The following is a 16901-nucleotide window of genomic DNA, read 5'->3' on the forward strand; positions in this document are numbered from 1 at the left end:
GACCCTGGAAACAGCTGCTTTCAGAGAGTGGGATGTTCCCAGGTCATGGGACACACACAGGGACAGATTTCAGGGAGGGTCTCTCAGAGGAGAGACCTGAAAGATGAGAAGGTGCCAGCTGTGAAGGGGCCACAACGATGCAGAAGCGGTCAGCAGAGGCAAGAGTGCATGCCTAGATCTGGAGGTGGTACAGGAAGGCGGCTGGACTGGCTGGAATGAGAGGCCAGGGAGGCGGAAGGGGATGAGGGCCTCCTGAGTCGCCAGGAGGAGGGTGGATTTTTTCCTAAGTTGATGGGGAGCATGAGATCCACCCTGATTTACGGAGACCATGGGCTGCTCTGAGAAGCCCGCCCAGGCCACACTAGCATTAGCAGCTTTCTTTGATGAGTGAAGAAAGCAAAAACAGCAGGGCTGGGTTCTGCCCTGGTCACCAGACGCTTCAGCCTCGCCTTCCTCGGGACTGGGGGTCAATGGAGCGGGAGGAGGGCTTGGGTCACTGTCCGGCCATTGCGCAATAAGCAGGCTCACAGCTTCCTCTGACTCATCACCAGGGTTTAGGACGGATTGAGTTACCGCCTGGGTGTGGGGTGAATGGGGGTGAGTAGGGCGAGCACTGGCTCTTCACCTCCGCTCTGCGGGCATGGCCCGGTTCGGTGACCTGATAACCCCTGCTACCTACCAAATCTTTTTATTTTCTCTGCCCAGAAACTGTCTTAGTGCAAACATATGTAAGTGATCAGGGTAACCAGCAATTTCTGAGCACTTGTTGTTATAAGCCAGGCACCTGACATGTATTAACAGCATTTAAACCTTACAAAACCCGGTGCGGAGAAGGAAGCCAGGCTCTGCTGTCAGGCCTGAGGTCTAGTCCTGGCTCTGGCACTTGACTTGGTACAGGCAGCTGCCATTCCTGCTCTGTCTGTATTTCCTTTCCAATCTTATAGGATGGTGGCTGGAACTGGAAGCCATATTTGTAGAAGGCCCAGCTCTGCACCAGACTCCCAGAGGCTGTGGTCTCAGTCAGCGCCAGAGACAGAACATAGAATTCAAATTGACTTCAGCAAAAAAGAGAATAAATTATTGGCTCATATAACTGAAAATACAGGAGTGTTTAGCTTCAGGCATGGCTTGATCCAGGAGCTCAGTGTCTCTCTAACTTTGGCTCTGTTTTTCTCTGTGTAGGGTCACTCTCTTGGGACATCTCTCTTAAGTAGTGACCTCTGGCACTGCAAATTTGTGTTATCCTTCAAACCAGCCATCCGAGCAAAAAGGGTGCTTCTCTTTCCAGTGGTTCAAGCAAAAATTCCAGAACTGCATCTCACTGGGCAAACAGGATCACGTGCCTGCCCTGAGCCAATCATGAAAGCAAAGCAATGGGCTCTGATGATTGGCAAAGACTTCCAACTTGGGAAGATGGGTTTGTGGGGAGAGAGGGTAATGAAGCCCACGCCATCCACATATCATGGACTGAAGATTGAAGAATGCTGTCTGAAGGGCCATTGGTTGTTGGCAAAGGAGAGAGCAGATGCTTGTTAGGCAGAAAGGTTAGAAGATCACAAAAGTGCTCAAAACGATATGAACAAAAAGGATAAAATAAAGTAGTGGTAGTGCCCAGGACAATCCAAATTAAAATCTATTTATATATATTTAATATGGACATTCCAGTAAATACTTGTAAAGTGTGAATGAAAGTATGTTCAGAAAATACTGGTGATCCACCTATGATCACCACCAGCAACCCCTCCAGCCATCCCTTACCCTAGTAAGAAGTGTGCTTTTTAAAAATCTTTCTTTCTTTCAAAAGTGTGCTTTTTGTTCAGTTAGAGCTGTCCCACAATTCCCTTGCTGCCCCTCTTGGCTCCTGCCCTGTCCGTGCCTGGAAATCCCTGGAGCCTCCTGAATATAAAACTTTGATATTGGTGGTCATGGTCCCTCTGCTTGGAAACGGACAGTTAGATGTCAGAACATTTCCTGTTTTCCTCGGTCACCCTCCTGCTACTGGGAAGACCCTGCTACCCTTTTCACTGCTGGATCTAGTCTAAGTGGTATTTCTGGACCTTTCCTATAGCACCCCATGGCAAACCTGTGTTCCTTCTGGCTTAAGGATCCAGAGAGTAGAAGCTGGTCAAATGTAAGGTGATAGGGAAAGCAAGGTGTTAAAGATAATGCCTAGGATTTAGGGCGGTGGGGGCTGCTGACAAGGTTCAGGACTCAGCTCAAATGCCCCCCCCCCACTTCCCTGACAGTGGTGGCTGGGAGCCTCCCTCCCTATCATCAATATCTGTCAGTCCATTACTAGTTTTCCTTTCTTTCTTTTTTTTTTTTTAAAGGTTTTATTTATTTATTCGATACACAGACACACACATACACACACAACACAAGCAGGGGGAGCAACAGGCAGAGGGAGAGGGAGAAGCAGGCTCCCCGCGGAGCAGGGAGCCTGATGTGGGGCTCGACCAGAGGACCCTGGGATCATGACCTGAAGGCAGACGCTTAACTGACTGAGCCTCCCAGGCACCCCTAGTTTTATTTTCCACATCACAATTATTTCCATAAGACATGTTCTTGGGTCATTTGTTGGTTGGTTATGTCTGTCCCCCTCCCTAACTGCGCACCCCGTCAGGTCAGGAGACCACGTCTGCTTGCTCACGCTTTTCCCCAGCGTGCCTGGCACATACAGGTGCTCAATAAATATTCGTTGAATGAATGAATGCATGAATGAGGAAATCCCTGAACTGGTCTCAAAGCTCAACTAGTCCGACCCCCAGCTCAGCATCGGGGTGCTACCTGTCCTTGTGGGTTGCTGGCCCCATCCTTGCAAATTGGAAGGTTTTGTGTCCGGCGGTCTCCTTGGGGGCTCCAGCGCCCCAGCCCGTCCGCGAACCAAGCTTGTCCAATAGCCTGGCGGCCGCTGTCCAGCGGGCCAGGAGTCTACTCACTACGCATGTGCTCAAACCCTACTCTTTCCACCTCCCCTTCCCCCGCCTCCTCTGTTGGACCCGAACGCGCCGCTGGAGCGTGCGCATGCGCTCTCGCCCCCGCGCCGCGCGCCGCTCCCGTACGCCTGCGCCGCACTCACGACCACCAAGGCGCCTGCGCACTGCCCGCCGCCCGCGGGCCCAGCCGGCGCTTGCGCGGTGCACAGGCGAGTGGGGGGGGGTGAGGAGGTGGAGGAGGAGGAGGAGGAGGCGGCGGCGAGAAGATGGCGACTTCGAACAATCCGCGGAAATTTAGCGAGAAGATCGCGCTGCACAACCAGAAGCAGGCAGAGGGAGACAGCGGCCTTCGAGGAGGTCATGAAGGACCTGAGCCTGACGCGGGCCGCGCGGGTAAGGGGGCTGTCCGCCCCGACCCTTCGGGGCCGGGAAGGGAGGGAGGGGGCGCGTGTCCGGCGTGTGCGCGGGACGGGGGGCGCGCGGCGGGCGGGGCGCGCGCGGCGGGGCGGGGCTTGGCACAGCCTGAGGGTACAGGTGTCCCTCCGCCCCGGGCATCGTGGGCGGGACAGGTGCCCCCACATCACCGATACCTGAAAGGGTTCAGGTGCCCCCACATCACTGCTACCTGGAGGTGAGGATAGGTGTCACTACATCATTATTATTTGGAGGGGACAGTGGTCTCTACATCATTACTACCTGGAGGGAATAGGTGCCACCACATCATTGTTACCTGAGGAGGGACAGGTGTCCCTACATCCATGCCTCCTGAGGGTGTCAGATGCCCCCATATCACTGCGACCTAGGGGAGACAGGATAACACCGTGAGGTGTATGAACTGGGTGCTGCTTGCAAGCATCATTGTTACCTGGGGAGGTGGGGTAGACGTTCCCACGTCGTTGGTACCTGGTGCGGGAAAAGTGCCCCCACATCGTTGCGACCTGAGGGGAACAGCTGTCCCCACATCATTGCTACCTGAAGGGACAGGTGTCTCTACATCTTTGTCACCTGTACCTTCACTCTCCGGGGTGTTGGAGGAAGGACAGGTATCTTCATTTGTATACTCGAGCTGGGATAGGTATTTCTTCCTTTTGGATTATCTGAAGGAAAGTTTTGGTGCTCTCTCCTGTGGGAACCTGAGGGTGGTCAGGAAGACAGATTGTGCTCTGTCCTGGAGCTTGGAGTGGAGCCAGCTACCCCTTCCCCATGTAGCCCATATGTTGGGGACCAGGTTGTGTTCTCCCCACTGAGACAAGGGACACCTGGCCACGGATGGGTCCTGGCCTGTCAGGACCAGGGTGGAGGGATAGTTCTTCCTTAAGTTGCTGGCTGTCTTTGGCGTGCAGGGGCAGGCCAGGTTACCTGCTAACCTCACCTGGGAAGCTACTGTGGGCCCCGAGAGGAGTTGGGGGCCTGGCTCTTCTCCTGGGCCCAGCTCTCTGGACACATGACTGCACTGAGGTCTCAAGCTCCTCGGGCCTCAGTATCCTCTGTTGTCAAGTGTGTCTAGCAAGTCTTTCCTTGTGGGTCAGAGAGGAGAGCACGCTTTACACAGGTGACAGTAAGTCTCTGCTGCATTCCTGCAGAGTGGCAGGACCCCCCTCCCCCCGTCCTGCATCCTAAGGCCTTGGGGAGGGTTTGAATGGGACCTGCAGACACCCATATGGCTGATATCTGGATTAGGCCTCCGATCTGACTGTTCCAGGCAGACATACCTCTGTGACGTGAGCCTCAGGCTCTGATTCTTCAGGTGGAATTTTCAGGTCATACCCTTTTCTCATTAGTTGCTTGTTTCTTTGTGAGATTATGACCACATAGGCTAGAATGTGTATCTTCATTTCTGTGCATTTGTTTGGCACATGTGGATGGAGTGCTCATCATTGACCAGGTACTTGCTCCAGCAGCTTACGTTTTGCTTAGCATGTAGAGGAAGAGATGGTGGGTGAATGAACGAATGAAAGCAAGCAAGCAAGCAAGCAGGCACCCTGAGTGTCACCATAAGTCAGGGCTTCTGAGGGCAAGAATGTCCGCTTTATCTTGTCTCATGCAGTAGGTGTAGTGTGACAGGAAGAAGGGGGTCATACTAGGTTGATGGCTGTTTTAATGACCTGAGGTCTGGTTTCTGCAATGGAGTTGGAAGTGTATTATTGTTTTTAAAAAGATTTCATTAAAATAACAGCTTTACTGATACATCGTTTGTGTGCTATATAATTCACTCGTTGAAAGTGTAAAAATTAGTGGTTTTTAGTGTATTTTACAGAGTTGTGGAACCATCACCAGCATCTAACTCCAGAACACTTTCATCACCCTTGAAAGAAATCCCATCCCCATGCGCAGTCACTCCCCATTCCTCCCTCCCTCAGCCCCTGGCAACCACCAATCTGCTTTCCGTCTCTATGGATTTACCTATTCTGGACATTTTGTATACCTGGGATCCTATAACGTGTGGCCTTTTGTGTCTGGCTTCTCTCACTCAGCATAATATTTTCAAGGTTCATCCACATTGTGGCGTATATCAGAGAACTTCATTGCTTTTAATGGCCAAGTAATACTCCATGGAACGCATGGAGCACGTTTGCTTGTATGTCATCTATTGATGGAGTTAGAAAAGATTTGTAAGATATGCAGACAGCCATTCTCTTGGTCCTGGTAACCATTCTCTCTTTCCTCCCTCTCTGTCGCCTCCCTTTACACTGGGTGTTGGGCATGAGCCCCGGGCAGAGGTGAGCTTACACTGGATCTTGTGAGACAGAGCAGTGTTCTGTACGGGGGGCGATTCTGTCCCGCAGGGACATCAGGTAGTGTCTGGAAACATTTTAGTTGTCTTGTCTGGGGGAGGGGCGCGCTCCTGGCATCTAGTGGGTAGAGAACAGGGATGCCGCTCAACACCTCACGATTCATGGATGGCCCCCACCACAGAGAGTGATGCAGCCACAGACGTCAGCAGTGCTGAGGCTAAAAACCCTTCAGTTTGAAGGAGATGTTGAGGGGACAGGGGTACAAGCTTTGCACCTGGGCAGATGGAGTTCACAGCTCTGCACCCACCTGTGTGGCTCTGCCATCTTGGACGGGCTGATGGCTTTTCCCTCACCTGGGACCAGGGTGAGCCAGCTCTTTCCAAGCCTGTTTGTTGCGTGTGACGAGTGGCACATACGCAGTGCCTGGTGCAGGTGAGTGAACCCACGTGACGCAGGCTCCCCTCCTGCCCTCCTGTGGCTGCAGCCCTCCCCTGTGATAGATGCCAAATTTTGCCTATACCTGCGAACTGGTGGGATGTGGCTGGTTTCGTACCTACTCCTTCCCACGAATTCTTTAGGACAGCATGCTCACTCTTGGAATGAGCGGGGCCTTGACTCATGCTCCCAAGCGTCCGTCTGCAGTCCTTGGTGGTGATAGGAACACCATTACCCTGTGGAAGCCAGCAGTCGTTCGGCCTGATGCGTTAATTCATGCTGTGACCTTACCCAGGGTCAGGGACTCTAAGGACCAGGTTGCATGTGGCAATGTGGTGTTGGGGAGACCGCTTTCAAGTCGCAGAGGGGTTGGCGCATGAGTATTCCATTCTTGTCCTCAGACTTGGGGAGCCCGAGGTGCGGGGAGGGCTGCGGTGCTCTGCTGTGGGACTTTGGGCAGGTCTCTTAACCTCTCTGGGCCTCAGAATCCTGATCTGTAATGTTGGAGCAGCACATTTCAGGGACTGTCCAGGGACTGTGTTGGGTGCTGGGGAAACAGCAGCATCCAAGGCATGTGAGGGCCATGGTCTTGGGGAGCCAGTGTGGTTTTAGCGGGGACAGGAGAGAATTGCTACAAATGAACAAAACAGATATTCTCAGAGAGAAGCGACAGAGTGACTTGCCGGGACTGGCCAGGCTGGGAGGTTGACACCCAGACAGTGAGATGCACCCCCCCATAGTGGGGAAGAGCGCCCCAGGTGAGGGACAGGCAGGTGCAGAGGTCCTAAAATGGGAAGGATTTCGCGAGGTTGAGGACAGATCAGAAGACAGCAAGGCTGGCACGTAGAGAGAGCGAGAGTTGAGGCGAGGTTGGCGTGGCTTGGCGAGCCCTGGATTTCACTGAGGGACAGGCCCTGGGGAGGTTTGTGATGGCGGATGGCCTGATCCTTTGCTTTATTGAGATACAATTCTCAGCACATTTAGTCTGCTCACTTAAAACATACCATTCAGTGGCCGGTAGCATGTTCACAGAGTTGTGCAACCATCACCAGTCAACTTTGGAACGTTTCCATCACTCCAAAAGGAAGCCCCACGCCCCCTCCCCCAGCCCCTGGCACCCACTCATCTGCTTTCTGTCTCCATGGATTTGTCCGTTCTGGACATTTTATGTACGTGGAATCATGAAACACGTGGCCTTTTGTGTCCGGCTTCTCTCACTCAGCACGAGTTTTCAAGATTCGTCCACACTGTAGGGTGTGTCAGTGTTTCATTCTTTTTTTAAAAATTGTGGTAAAATATATATTATAAAATTCACCACCTTCACCATTTTTAAATGGGCAGCTCCTTGGCAGTAATCACATTCACAGTGTTGGGCATGTGTGTCATTTCCTTTTTAAGGCTGAGTAATACTGCTTTTGGGGGCCCGGCCACGTTCCATATATCCATTAATCCACCGATGGACATTTGGGTTGTTTGCACCTTTGGGCCGTTGTGACTATCACTGCCATGGACATTCGCCCCCAGGAGCTTGTGTGGCCGCAGGTCTTCTCCGTGGAGTGTATACCAAGGAGTGGAGGTCACACGGTAGGTGCCAGGTGATAGGGTCACTGTCTGTTTAACCCTGTGAGGACTCTCCATGTCTCACAAAGGTGGCTGTGAGCTGAATGGGCAAGGGGGTTAGAGGGGAAGCAGGCAGATGGTGAGAGGCTGCTGTGGCACCTGGGTTTGGGATCGGGGAGCGGTGGCTTGAGCAGGGAGGTGTCTGTGGCGGTGACCAGGATTAGTGGCTTTGGGTGATATTTCGGCAGCAGAGCTGCCCAGATGTGCAGGTAGATCTTGTGCAGGGGAGCGAGGGGAAGGAGTGTGGGGTGTGTCACCTCCCTGCCAGGGACTCAGGACACAGCAGGTTCTGCGTGTGATCACTAAGCATCCTAGGCAGCAGCACCTGGGCCAAAAAAAGCCCACACTTGAAGCAAAGCAGTCCGTGGTGGCCCAGCCAGGGCTGCCAGTTATGGCTGCACCGAAGGAGGGTGTTCTCCTGGCCCTACCCTGTTACGGGGGTGGCTCTGCACAGGCTGGAGGAAAACGGGTCCCTGGGCGGCAGGCATAGCGCAGCGGTGGCTCGGGTTCGCTGAGCGTGAAGGCCGCCCCCAGTCCTGGCCCCAGTCCTGGCTTTGGCACTGTTTGCCTCTGTGCCGGCTGCTTCAAGTGTCTGTGCCATCTGCAGCCTCAACACACACGCACGCAGGGCTCCCCGAGCTGCTCTGTTTGAGAGACTGGAGTGAGCCATCTCCCGCCCCCAGAAAGCCCCAGCAGGCTCAGTGCTCTCCAGGCTGTGAGCTGCACACCGAGGATCGGGTTGAATAGGGTAGGGGCGTCTAAAAGGACGTGCCCACGTCCTGACCCCCAGAACCTGTGGCCGTGACATTATGTGGAAAAGATGTCTCTGTAGATGAAATTAGGGTAAGGATCTCGAGATCATCCTGGATTTAAGGTGGTCCTAAATCTCGTGACTGGCATTTTTGTAAAAAGAGAACCCACGGCCGCCTGCGGGAGAAGGCCATGTGATGATGGTGACGGAGGCAGAGACTGGTGTGCTGCTCCCATGAGCCAAGGATGCCTGGAGCCCCCAGAAGCTGGAAGAGACCAAGAAAGAGCCTCCCCTAGAGCCTCGGGAGGGATTGTGGCACTGCCCAGACCTGGATTTCACAAGTCTGGTCTCCAGAACTGTGAGGGAATAAACTCCTGTTGGACCCGGGCATACGTATTTCTTGCCATTAACTATTGTTATCACAGAGGTGGTGGCTATGGGGTGCATCACATACCCCTTTGTGTGTGACCCATGGCTCTTCTCCCTCTGAAAGTCAGTGCCTAGATCAGGCTGGGTGCTCCAGCTCTCCACAACCTGCAAGAGACAAGCTTCCGAGTTGTCATTTGGAAGGAGGCTTTTCATGGGAGCCCCATCCCTGTTCCTGGCCTTTCCATGCATGCTTTCCACAGGTGACTGTTGGGTGTCCCCCACCAGCCTGAGGTCCTGTGCAGGAACCCCTCCCAAAGCTCACACCCAGCCCCAGACACCCCTGGTTCCGTGCACACTACAGGTCCAGGAAGGTCTCTTGGATTCCCCAGAGCAGGTGGGTCCCACCTCTGCATGCCCTGGCCACCTGCCACGGTTTGTCAGTCTATATCCATGGCAGTTCTTCTCCTGAGCATGTACCCATGACATGAGAACGGGCTCAAGCAAACACTTGCTGGGCCAGGGGTGGGGGGTGTCACCGGCTGAGAGATAGGCATGGGAACCAAGGGCTTAGTCCCGAAGGTGCCTTCTCACTTCCTTGACTGTGACCCGGGGTTGGAAATTAGTGTTTCGTGGCATCTCAGCACCCAGCAACAAACATAAAATAGAAACAGCTTTCTCCAGGAAGTCCAGCCCCCCGTCCGTGGGGGGGAATTGATAAAAATCTGTTCCCTTCTGTTTAATGTAGAATGCTAGTGGGGACCCACCGAATTGGTTTTGTAACCTGCTGTTCTGTAGTTCAGCGAGCTATGCTTGTTTTTGTAAATAAAGTTTTATTAGAACATGGCCGTGCCCATTCGTTTATGTCTTATCTGTGGCAGAGTTGAGTCATTTTGACAGAGCGCGCATGGCCTGCAGAGGCGGAAATACTTACCCTCTGGAGCTTTGGAGGAGTTTGCGGGCCCCAGGACAATGGGTCTTGTTTGAGACATGCTGACTTAGAGCAACAGGGAAAGTTGGGAAGACGGTAGGCGGTGGTTCTGTCCCTTTGGGGGCCTCTAAACCACCTGTGAGATAAAGGATGAAGACTCCTGGGCTCTCCTCAGATTCTGCTTCTGCAGATCCATGTGGGAGCCTGAATTCTGAGTGGGGACCGGAAGAGCCGGCCACACAGGCCTTGCTGGGAGTCCTGTGCCCTGCGGTCACCGGGGCTGTGCCTTGCACAGGGAGAGGGTTGGCCTTGGTCAGGGGTGTGAACCAGCTGTCTGGTCCTTGGTCTGGCACGGTGGTATTTGTGGGTCAGTAGAACCAAGGAAGGTGTTCCACTGTCCTTGGTATTTGTGGGTCAGTAGAACCAAGGAAGGTGTTCCACTGTCCTTGTTCCTAAAGCTGGCCTGAGGGACGGTGCATGGTGATTCTTGTCTTTGCAGTGGTCTTTCTGGTCCTGGTTGGGGTTAATTAGATCCCTCTGGGTCAGAGCTGGGCCATTGCAGGCACTGTGGAAGGTGACATGTTAGCCCTTTGCTTCTGCTTTCTGTGCTGGGGGCTTTCTGGTTGTAGCTCAGGGGTCTGGGGCTCCCTCTGGTTCTGTGCCGTGAGGGGTGAGACCCCTCCCTTAGGGGTCGGGATTTAAGAGTCCGTGGTGCTAGTGATTTCTTTTCAAATGGGATCCTCTGGAAAATGCCATGCTGAAGTCAGGGGTGGGATCTGGCCTGGGAAAAGACTGGTCTGAGCTCAGTGCCAGGGAAGCATCAGAGACAAGTGGTGCAGGGGGGGTCACCCCAGCCAGTTTTGCCTCCAGGGGCATTTGGCAACATTGGGGACATTTTTGGTTGTCATGACTTGGGCTGGGAGGATGCGCTTGGCATGTGGTAGGTGGAGTCTGGAGATGCTGCTCAGCCCCGGCAGTGCCCTGCACAGCCCCAACCCAGAGAGTGATCCAGCCCCAGGTGCTGGGGTTATGCAGGTGCGGAGGGTCTGGGTGGAGGCCCCAGTTCCAAGAGCTACAAGCGTGAAGCCTAGTGACAGGTAATAACACCCCCGGGCAGCCGATGGTGTTCTCCCTGGTTTATAGAGGGGGAAACTGAGGCTTGGAGAGTATCACAGCATTAGGGACCATTGAGCTGGGATTTGACCTGAGTCTCCTGTATGTTTTCTCTCTTCTCATGCTGCGCTGGGAGTTTGCCAGCTGATCAGGGTGGAGCAGAGCCTTCCAGGCTCCTGAAGCCCTGGCCTCAAGGAGCATAGAGGCAGAGCAGCTGGGAGGAAGGCAGGGCAGTGGGCCAAGGGAAGCCATGGAAGGTTCCAGCAGGATGGCAACATAAGTGACATAAAGATGCAGGGAGTGGCAGGAGCCAGACTTGCTAGAGCCCATGTGCGTATGCCCAGTGGGTAGTTGTAGTAACCCATGAGGAAGCCTGCGATGAGAAACAGGTCGAGAGGTGATTGGCTCCCTGTGTGGAGGGGCTGGTTTGAACCCATGTCTGAATTGGGGGCTCGTGTTTTTCTTAACGTGGGCATAGGGGACCCTGTTGTTTGCTGAACTTCAATTCATATCCATCTGTTGAGGATCATTGAGGCTGTCCCTGTTTTTTTGCAAACCATACATTCATTTATGTTTGTCCCCAGTGCATGCACCCAGGTATGGCCCCACCTATGTGTCCTTTTGCCCCATAGCAGGGAGGGGGCACGTAGCAGCTTGGGATGGGCCATGGGACAAAGGGAGGGCTGATTTGGGACATTTAGAGAGTCATAGTGATAGAATTAATCAGGAGGTGAGAGGAAGGAGGGCAAGGTGGAGGCTCCCTGGCTGTGATGGGGGAACCAGAGAGAAGGGGGTGGGGGTGGGCGAGTCCCGCTTTGCCTTAGAGCTTGTGGGATGGAATGGCTCCCTGGTCCTGGCTGGGGTGTCTCTGACCCCCTCCCCTTCCTCCTGCTACCACATCCAGCCCAAGCCCAGGGCAGAGGTGGGTGCCCTGCCCTGGCTGGGTGTGGCCATGGTGCCGCTGGCCGGATGGGGGTCCAGGTGCGCAAACAAGGAAGCCACGGCCTGCCTCCCAGGCCAAGGACATGGAGAAAGTCAATATTTATTATTTGCCAAATGGAAACGAAGTGCAGAAAGTGTGGGGGGATTCTCTAGCACCTGGTGCCCGGCCCAGGGCCACGGCTGCTGGGCTTCTCCTTGCTTCCTCCTGGTAGAGTTTAGATCTGGCTGAGCTTTCTCTGTGCTCCGCTCCCTCTCTGTGAAGCAGGGGTCACAGTGGTCTCTGTCTGGTTGAACTGTGGTCAGATCTAGGTTAACACATGTAATGCATCCAGAATGGGGCCAGCGCATAGACGCTCACCGCGTGGTCACTGCTGCTAAGATTCCGGAGGTGTGTGCACAGTGAACACATGGTGGCGCTCAGCGGGTACTCTTCAGATGGCAGGCGTTCAGCAGGCACACTGTGTGTACTAACAGGTGCTCAGCAGCACTGGGCAGCAGGCACATGGTGGACTGTTGGTGGGCACAGAGCTTACATTCCACAGGCATTTAGCCCGCACAGAGTGTGTACTTGGCAAGCATTCAGTAGGCACACAGTGTGCATTCAGCAGGCACAGAGTGTGCATTCAGTAAGCATTCAGCAGGAATTCAGCAGGCACACAGGATATACTCAGCAGACACTCAGTAGGCACGTAGTGGGCATTCAGCAGGTGCTAAGCAGACACTGGACTGTGACCTCCCTGAAGGCAGGCCTGTCTCCAGTTCATTCTGGAATTGGCTAGGTGCAAGTGTCCTTTAAAAGGTACAGTTCCCCACCATGCAGTCAGGCTTCCCTCCTGTAGCAGGAGTGTGATGTGTGTTCCTGTTCTCAGTCTGGGAACACATATGAGGTGCTGAGGGGCCTCGGAGCCAGGTGGGGAGCCTGGTGGTCTTTCCGGAGCTTCAGTTTGGCTGAACCACTTCAGGGAGAAAGTTTGAGTATTGACCAGGCATGGTGTGTTATGGGGTGGACTGCAGACCCATATGGGCTTGGGGCAGCATGGTGCCCTGAAACAGAGTGTAAGAAGCCTCAGGGTTGCCCCGTGAGGTCTCCCTGCAGTGGTCACAGTTTGGACTGGAAATTCCATTCCTCCAGTCGATATTTGTTTATTTATTTTTAAAGATTTTATTTATTTGAGAGAGAGCACGCACATGAGTGAGAGGCAGAGGGAGAGGCAGGAGGAGAAGGAGACTCCCTGCAAAGCAGGGAGCCCAATACGGGGCTCAGTCCCAGGACCCTGAGATCATCAGTCAGTATTTATTGAGCACCTGCCTGGTGCTGTGTCCTGGGGATGCCTTGAGAACAAGTCACAGGAAACAGTGGCCTGCTGGTCCCCAGCCCTGAGGTCATGTCTCTAAGAGAGTGAAATGGGGGGGGGAACCCTTTGGGGGAGGTGATGTTTGAGCTGAGCCCAGGGGATGGTGTTGAGCCATGGTGATGGAGAGCATGAAGCTTGTTGTAGGGGAGAGCCTGACATGATTGAGCCCTGGTGAGCGGTCAGGGTCTGGTAGTGGGCTGCTGTGGGAAGGTTTTAAGCAGAGCTGTGATATGAGATGTCAGTTTAGCAAAGATCCCTTTGGTTGCCATATGGGGGGTTTCAGGGACCTGAGAGGGGGCTGGGGCAGGGGTCACCTCCCCTTCCTGCCCCCCACCCCGAGATCATGGGTGCTGGATTCATTACAGACCAGGACTTGCTGACTTGGGAGATGTTCTTTTATCCAAGAATCAGGAATCTGATTCCCCAGGAAGGTGATGTGGGGAGTTTATATTAAATAGCTTCGACTTTGTGCTCTGGTGGCTCCTGGACCCAGGAAAGGCATTTTTGCAGTAGAGACCTGAACTCCTAATTTCATATGTGAAATTCCTCTTTCTCTGTGGTTCCAGCCTGACACCCCACTGGTCACGGCGTTTTCACCCCAAAGCTGGGTTGTGGCGTTCTGTCCAGAGGAGTGAGTCTCTGCATTGAAGGACAGACTTCCTGAGTCAGCTTTTTAGTGGACCAGCACCCGTTGGCAGCTACAGCCTCAGAGCTCCATAGTCTCTCCCTCACTGCCTCGGGCCCCACTGTCGAGCAGTGGAGCCCCCCGAGAACTTTTGCAGGCAGCCTTCCCTGCCTGCTGGGCTTGCAGCGAAGTCGGCCACATGTTTTTTTTAATAAAAAAAAGAAATTATGTTTCAAAACTTAGATGAAAATTGAAAACAAAACCCAGAGCACTTCCCGTCTCTTCTGTGCATCTGACGCGGCTCACCTGGGCGCAGAGGGTGGGTGGGTGCATGCCAGCTGGTCATTTGCCTGGAAATCTCTGGGAGGAAGTGTCGGCCCAGCCAGGCAGAGTGCCCGGGGCTGGCTCTGCAGGGCCAGCCAGTCCTCAGGCTGGGGGGCTGGATAGCTGGGGACATGGGGAGGCAGAACACGTCCTGCAGAGGGGTCTCTGTGTCCACTCTCAGCCTGGCTAAAAAGCCTTTCTCGGAAGTTCGGTGGTTCTCAAGTTTAGCTGAAGAGACCAGCTCCTGCCCTCTCTTCCATGGGCCCTTCTGCACCTGTGAGCATCGTGCTTTCTCAGTCCCTTCTGTCCTCCCAGGCAGGCGGGGTTTGATAGCTGTAATTAGGACGGGAGCGGCTCATTAAATCATCACAGAATCAATGCGCAGCCCCGGGAGTGATTTGTAGGCCCAGCAGCCTCCGTCTTTGCCTGCAGGTGGCAAGGAGATGCTAATTCCCTCACTGCTGGCTCAGCACATGCAGAGGGAGGAGCCCTGAGGGTCCATAGCAGGGCCCTGCTGGGATCCACTTGTACCCTAGAGCCTGCCCACGGCCCCGCCCTGTCACCCCAGAAACTGGCCAAGTGGCTCCCTCTGACTCAAGCCCTGCCCCTGCTGGCTTCCCTCAAATGGCTCCGCTTCTCCGTGCCTCAATTTCCCATTGGTAGAGCTGTACAGCTTAGGACATGCCCACCCGAAGTGCTTGGTTCCGTGCCTAGCCAGTAGCAGGGTGCCCTATGGGGCTGCTGTGAGGGCAGGATCTTACCCTTTGGACCCACGTGCCGTGGCTTGACATGTGACAGATGCCACAACATGGCTTATGAACCATTTGCTCGGTTTCATTTGTGGGGGGCAGGGGGTGTATTCATTTCTCTTCACTTTTACTTTTGAGATAGTTGTAGATTTCAGCGAGAAGTACAGACCATGTCTGTTCCTCCTCACCCCTGCCCTTGAACCTTTCACGTGACTAGCGTGTGGGCTGGTCAAACCAGGACAGCAGAGTCGCCACGCTTAGGCTCCGGACTGCGTTTGAATTTCCCCCAGATGTCCCCCAGTGACTTTTCTCTGGCCCAGGATCCTGTCCAGGCTCCCATGTTGCATTTGGTCGTCGTGTCTCCTCGGTCTCCAACCCACGACCATTGCTCAGGGTTTCCACGTTACCATGACCTTCAAGCCCGTGATGAGTACTGCTCGCTCTTTTTGTCGCTCAGGGTGGTTTGTCTGATGTTTGCTTGCAGTTGAGCTGAGGTGGTGTGTTTTGGGCAGGAATCCCACAGTGCTAATTTTTCTTTTTTATATTTTTCCTTTCCTCAAATTGTGGTAAAATGTAAATAAAATTTACTATCTTACTCATTTTTAAATGTGTGATTCGGGGCACTTGTGTGGCTCCATTGGTTAAGTGTCCAGCTCTTGATTTTGGCTCAGGACATGATCTCAGGATCTCGAGATCGAGTCCCGTGTTGGGCTCCGTGCTCAGTGCGGAGTCAGCTAAGGATTCTCTCTCTCCCTCCCCCCTCCCCCAACCCCCACCCGCGCGCGCGCGCGCGCGCGCGCGTGTGCGCGCTCTCTCTCTCTTTCCCAAATAAATAAATCTTTAAAAGTACATGTGTGATTCATGGGCATTAAGCACATTCGCGTTGTGGTGCTGCCATCTCCACCGTCCATCTCCGGAACTTTAGAGGGAACTCTGTCCCCGTTAAACATGAACGCCCCCCCCCTTCTCCCCCTGCTCCTGGTGCCCGCTGTTCCACTTTTCTGGCCCTGTGAACTTGACCACTCCTATAAATGGACTCATAGGCTTTTTTTTTTTGTGACTGGCTTATTTCACTCAGCATAACGTCCTCAGTGTTGTGGTACGTGTCTGTGTTGTAGTGTGTGTCAGAATTTCTTTTCAGGGTTGAATAATATCCCATCGTATGTATGCATCACATTTGATTCATCCATTCATCTTTCTGCGGGCACTTGGGTTGCTTCCACGTTTTGGCTCTTTGGAATAATGGTGCTGTGAACATGGGTGTACGAATCCCTGCTTCCATTTTGGGGGCATATTCGCAGAAGTGGGATTGCTGGTTAATTTTTTGAGGAACCGCTAGGCCGTTTTCCACAGCGGTTGTGCCATTTCGCGTTCCCACCAGCAAACGCACAAGGGTTCCGGTCTCTCCCCAGCTTCACCAACACTTGTCCTTTCATGGTGTTTTTTTATCCTGTCCTTGTGGGCGTGAGGTGATGTTTTGATGTGCGTTTCCCTAATGAGTGACAGTGAGCATCTTTTTCTGTGCACGTTGGCCATTTGTAGATCTTATTTGGAGAAATGTCTATTCAAGTCTTTGGCCCATTTTTGAATTTGTTTTTTGTTGTTGAGTTGTAGGAGTTCTGGACACATTCTGGATATTACTGCCTTATCCAGTGTATGACTTGCAAATGTTTTCTCGCGTTCCTTGAGAACGGGGCCTTTACACTCTGTTGTGTCCTTTGTTGCACAAATGGTTTTAATTTTGATAAAGTCCAATTTATATATTTTTTCTTTTGTTGAGTGTGCTTTTGGTTTTATAGCCAAGAAGTCACTGCCAAATCTAATATTATTAAGCTTTTCCTCTGTTTTCTTCTGAGTTTTATAGTTTTAGCTTTCAGTCTTTGATCCATGTTGATTTTTATATATGGAATAAGATGTGGGTCCAACTTTATTCATCGCATGTGGAGATCCAGTTTTCCCAGCACCTCGTTGGAAAAACTGTCCTTTCTTGAATGGTCTTGGCACCCTTGTCAAAAATCA

At 53.2% G+C, this 16901-nt stretch overlaps 1 protein-coding gene across 1 annotated transcript in view; it reads left to right on the forward strand.

The window, feature by feature from the left end:
* The first annotated feature begins 3159 nt into the window (after positions 1 to 3159).
* Positions 3160 to 16901, forward strand: part of CRTC1 (CREB regulated transcription coactivator 1) — a 74787-nt gene continuing 61045 nt past the window's right edge. The window contains 2 exon segments of the mRNA XM_011222304.3: positions 3160 to 3271; positions 3273 to 3329. Of these exon segments, the coding sequence (XP_011220606.2) occupies positions 3203 to 3271; positions 3273 to 3329 (126 nt within the window). The 5' untranslated portion in view covers positions 3160 to 3202.

The sequence above is a fragment of the Ailuropoda melanoleuca genome, chromosome 4 (assembly GCF_002007445.2).
Source record: "Ailuropoda melanoleuca isolate Jingjing chromosome 4, ASM200744v2, whole genome shotgun sequence".
NCBI classification, from domain to species: domain Eukaryota; kingdom Metazoa; phylum Chordata; class Mammalia; order Carnivora; family Ursidae; genus Ailuropoda; species Ailuropoda melanoleuca.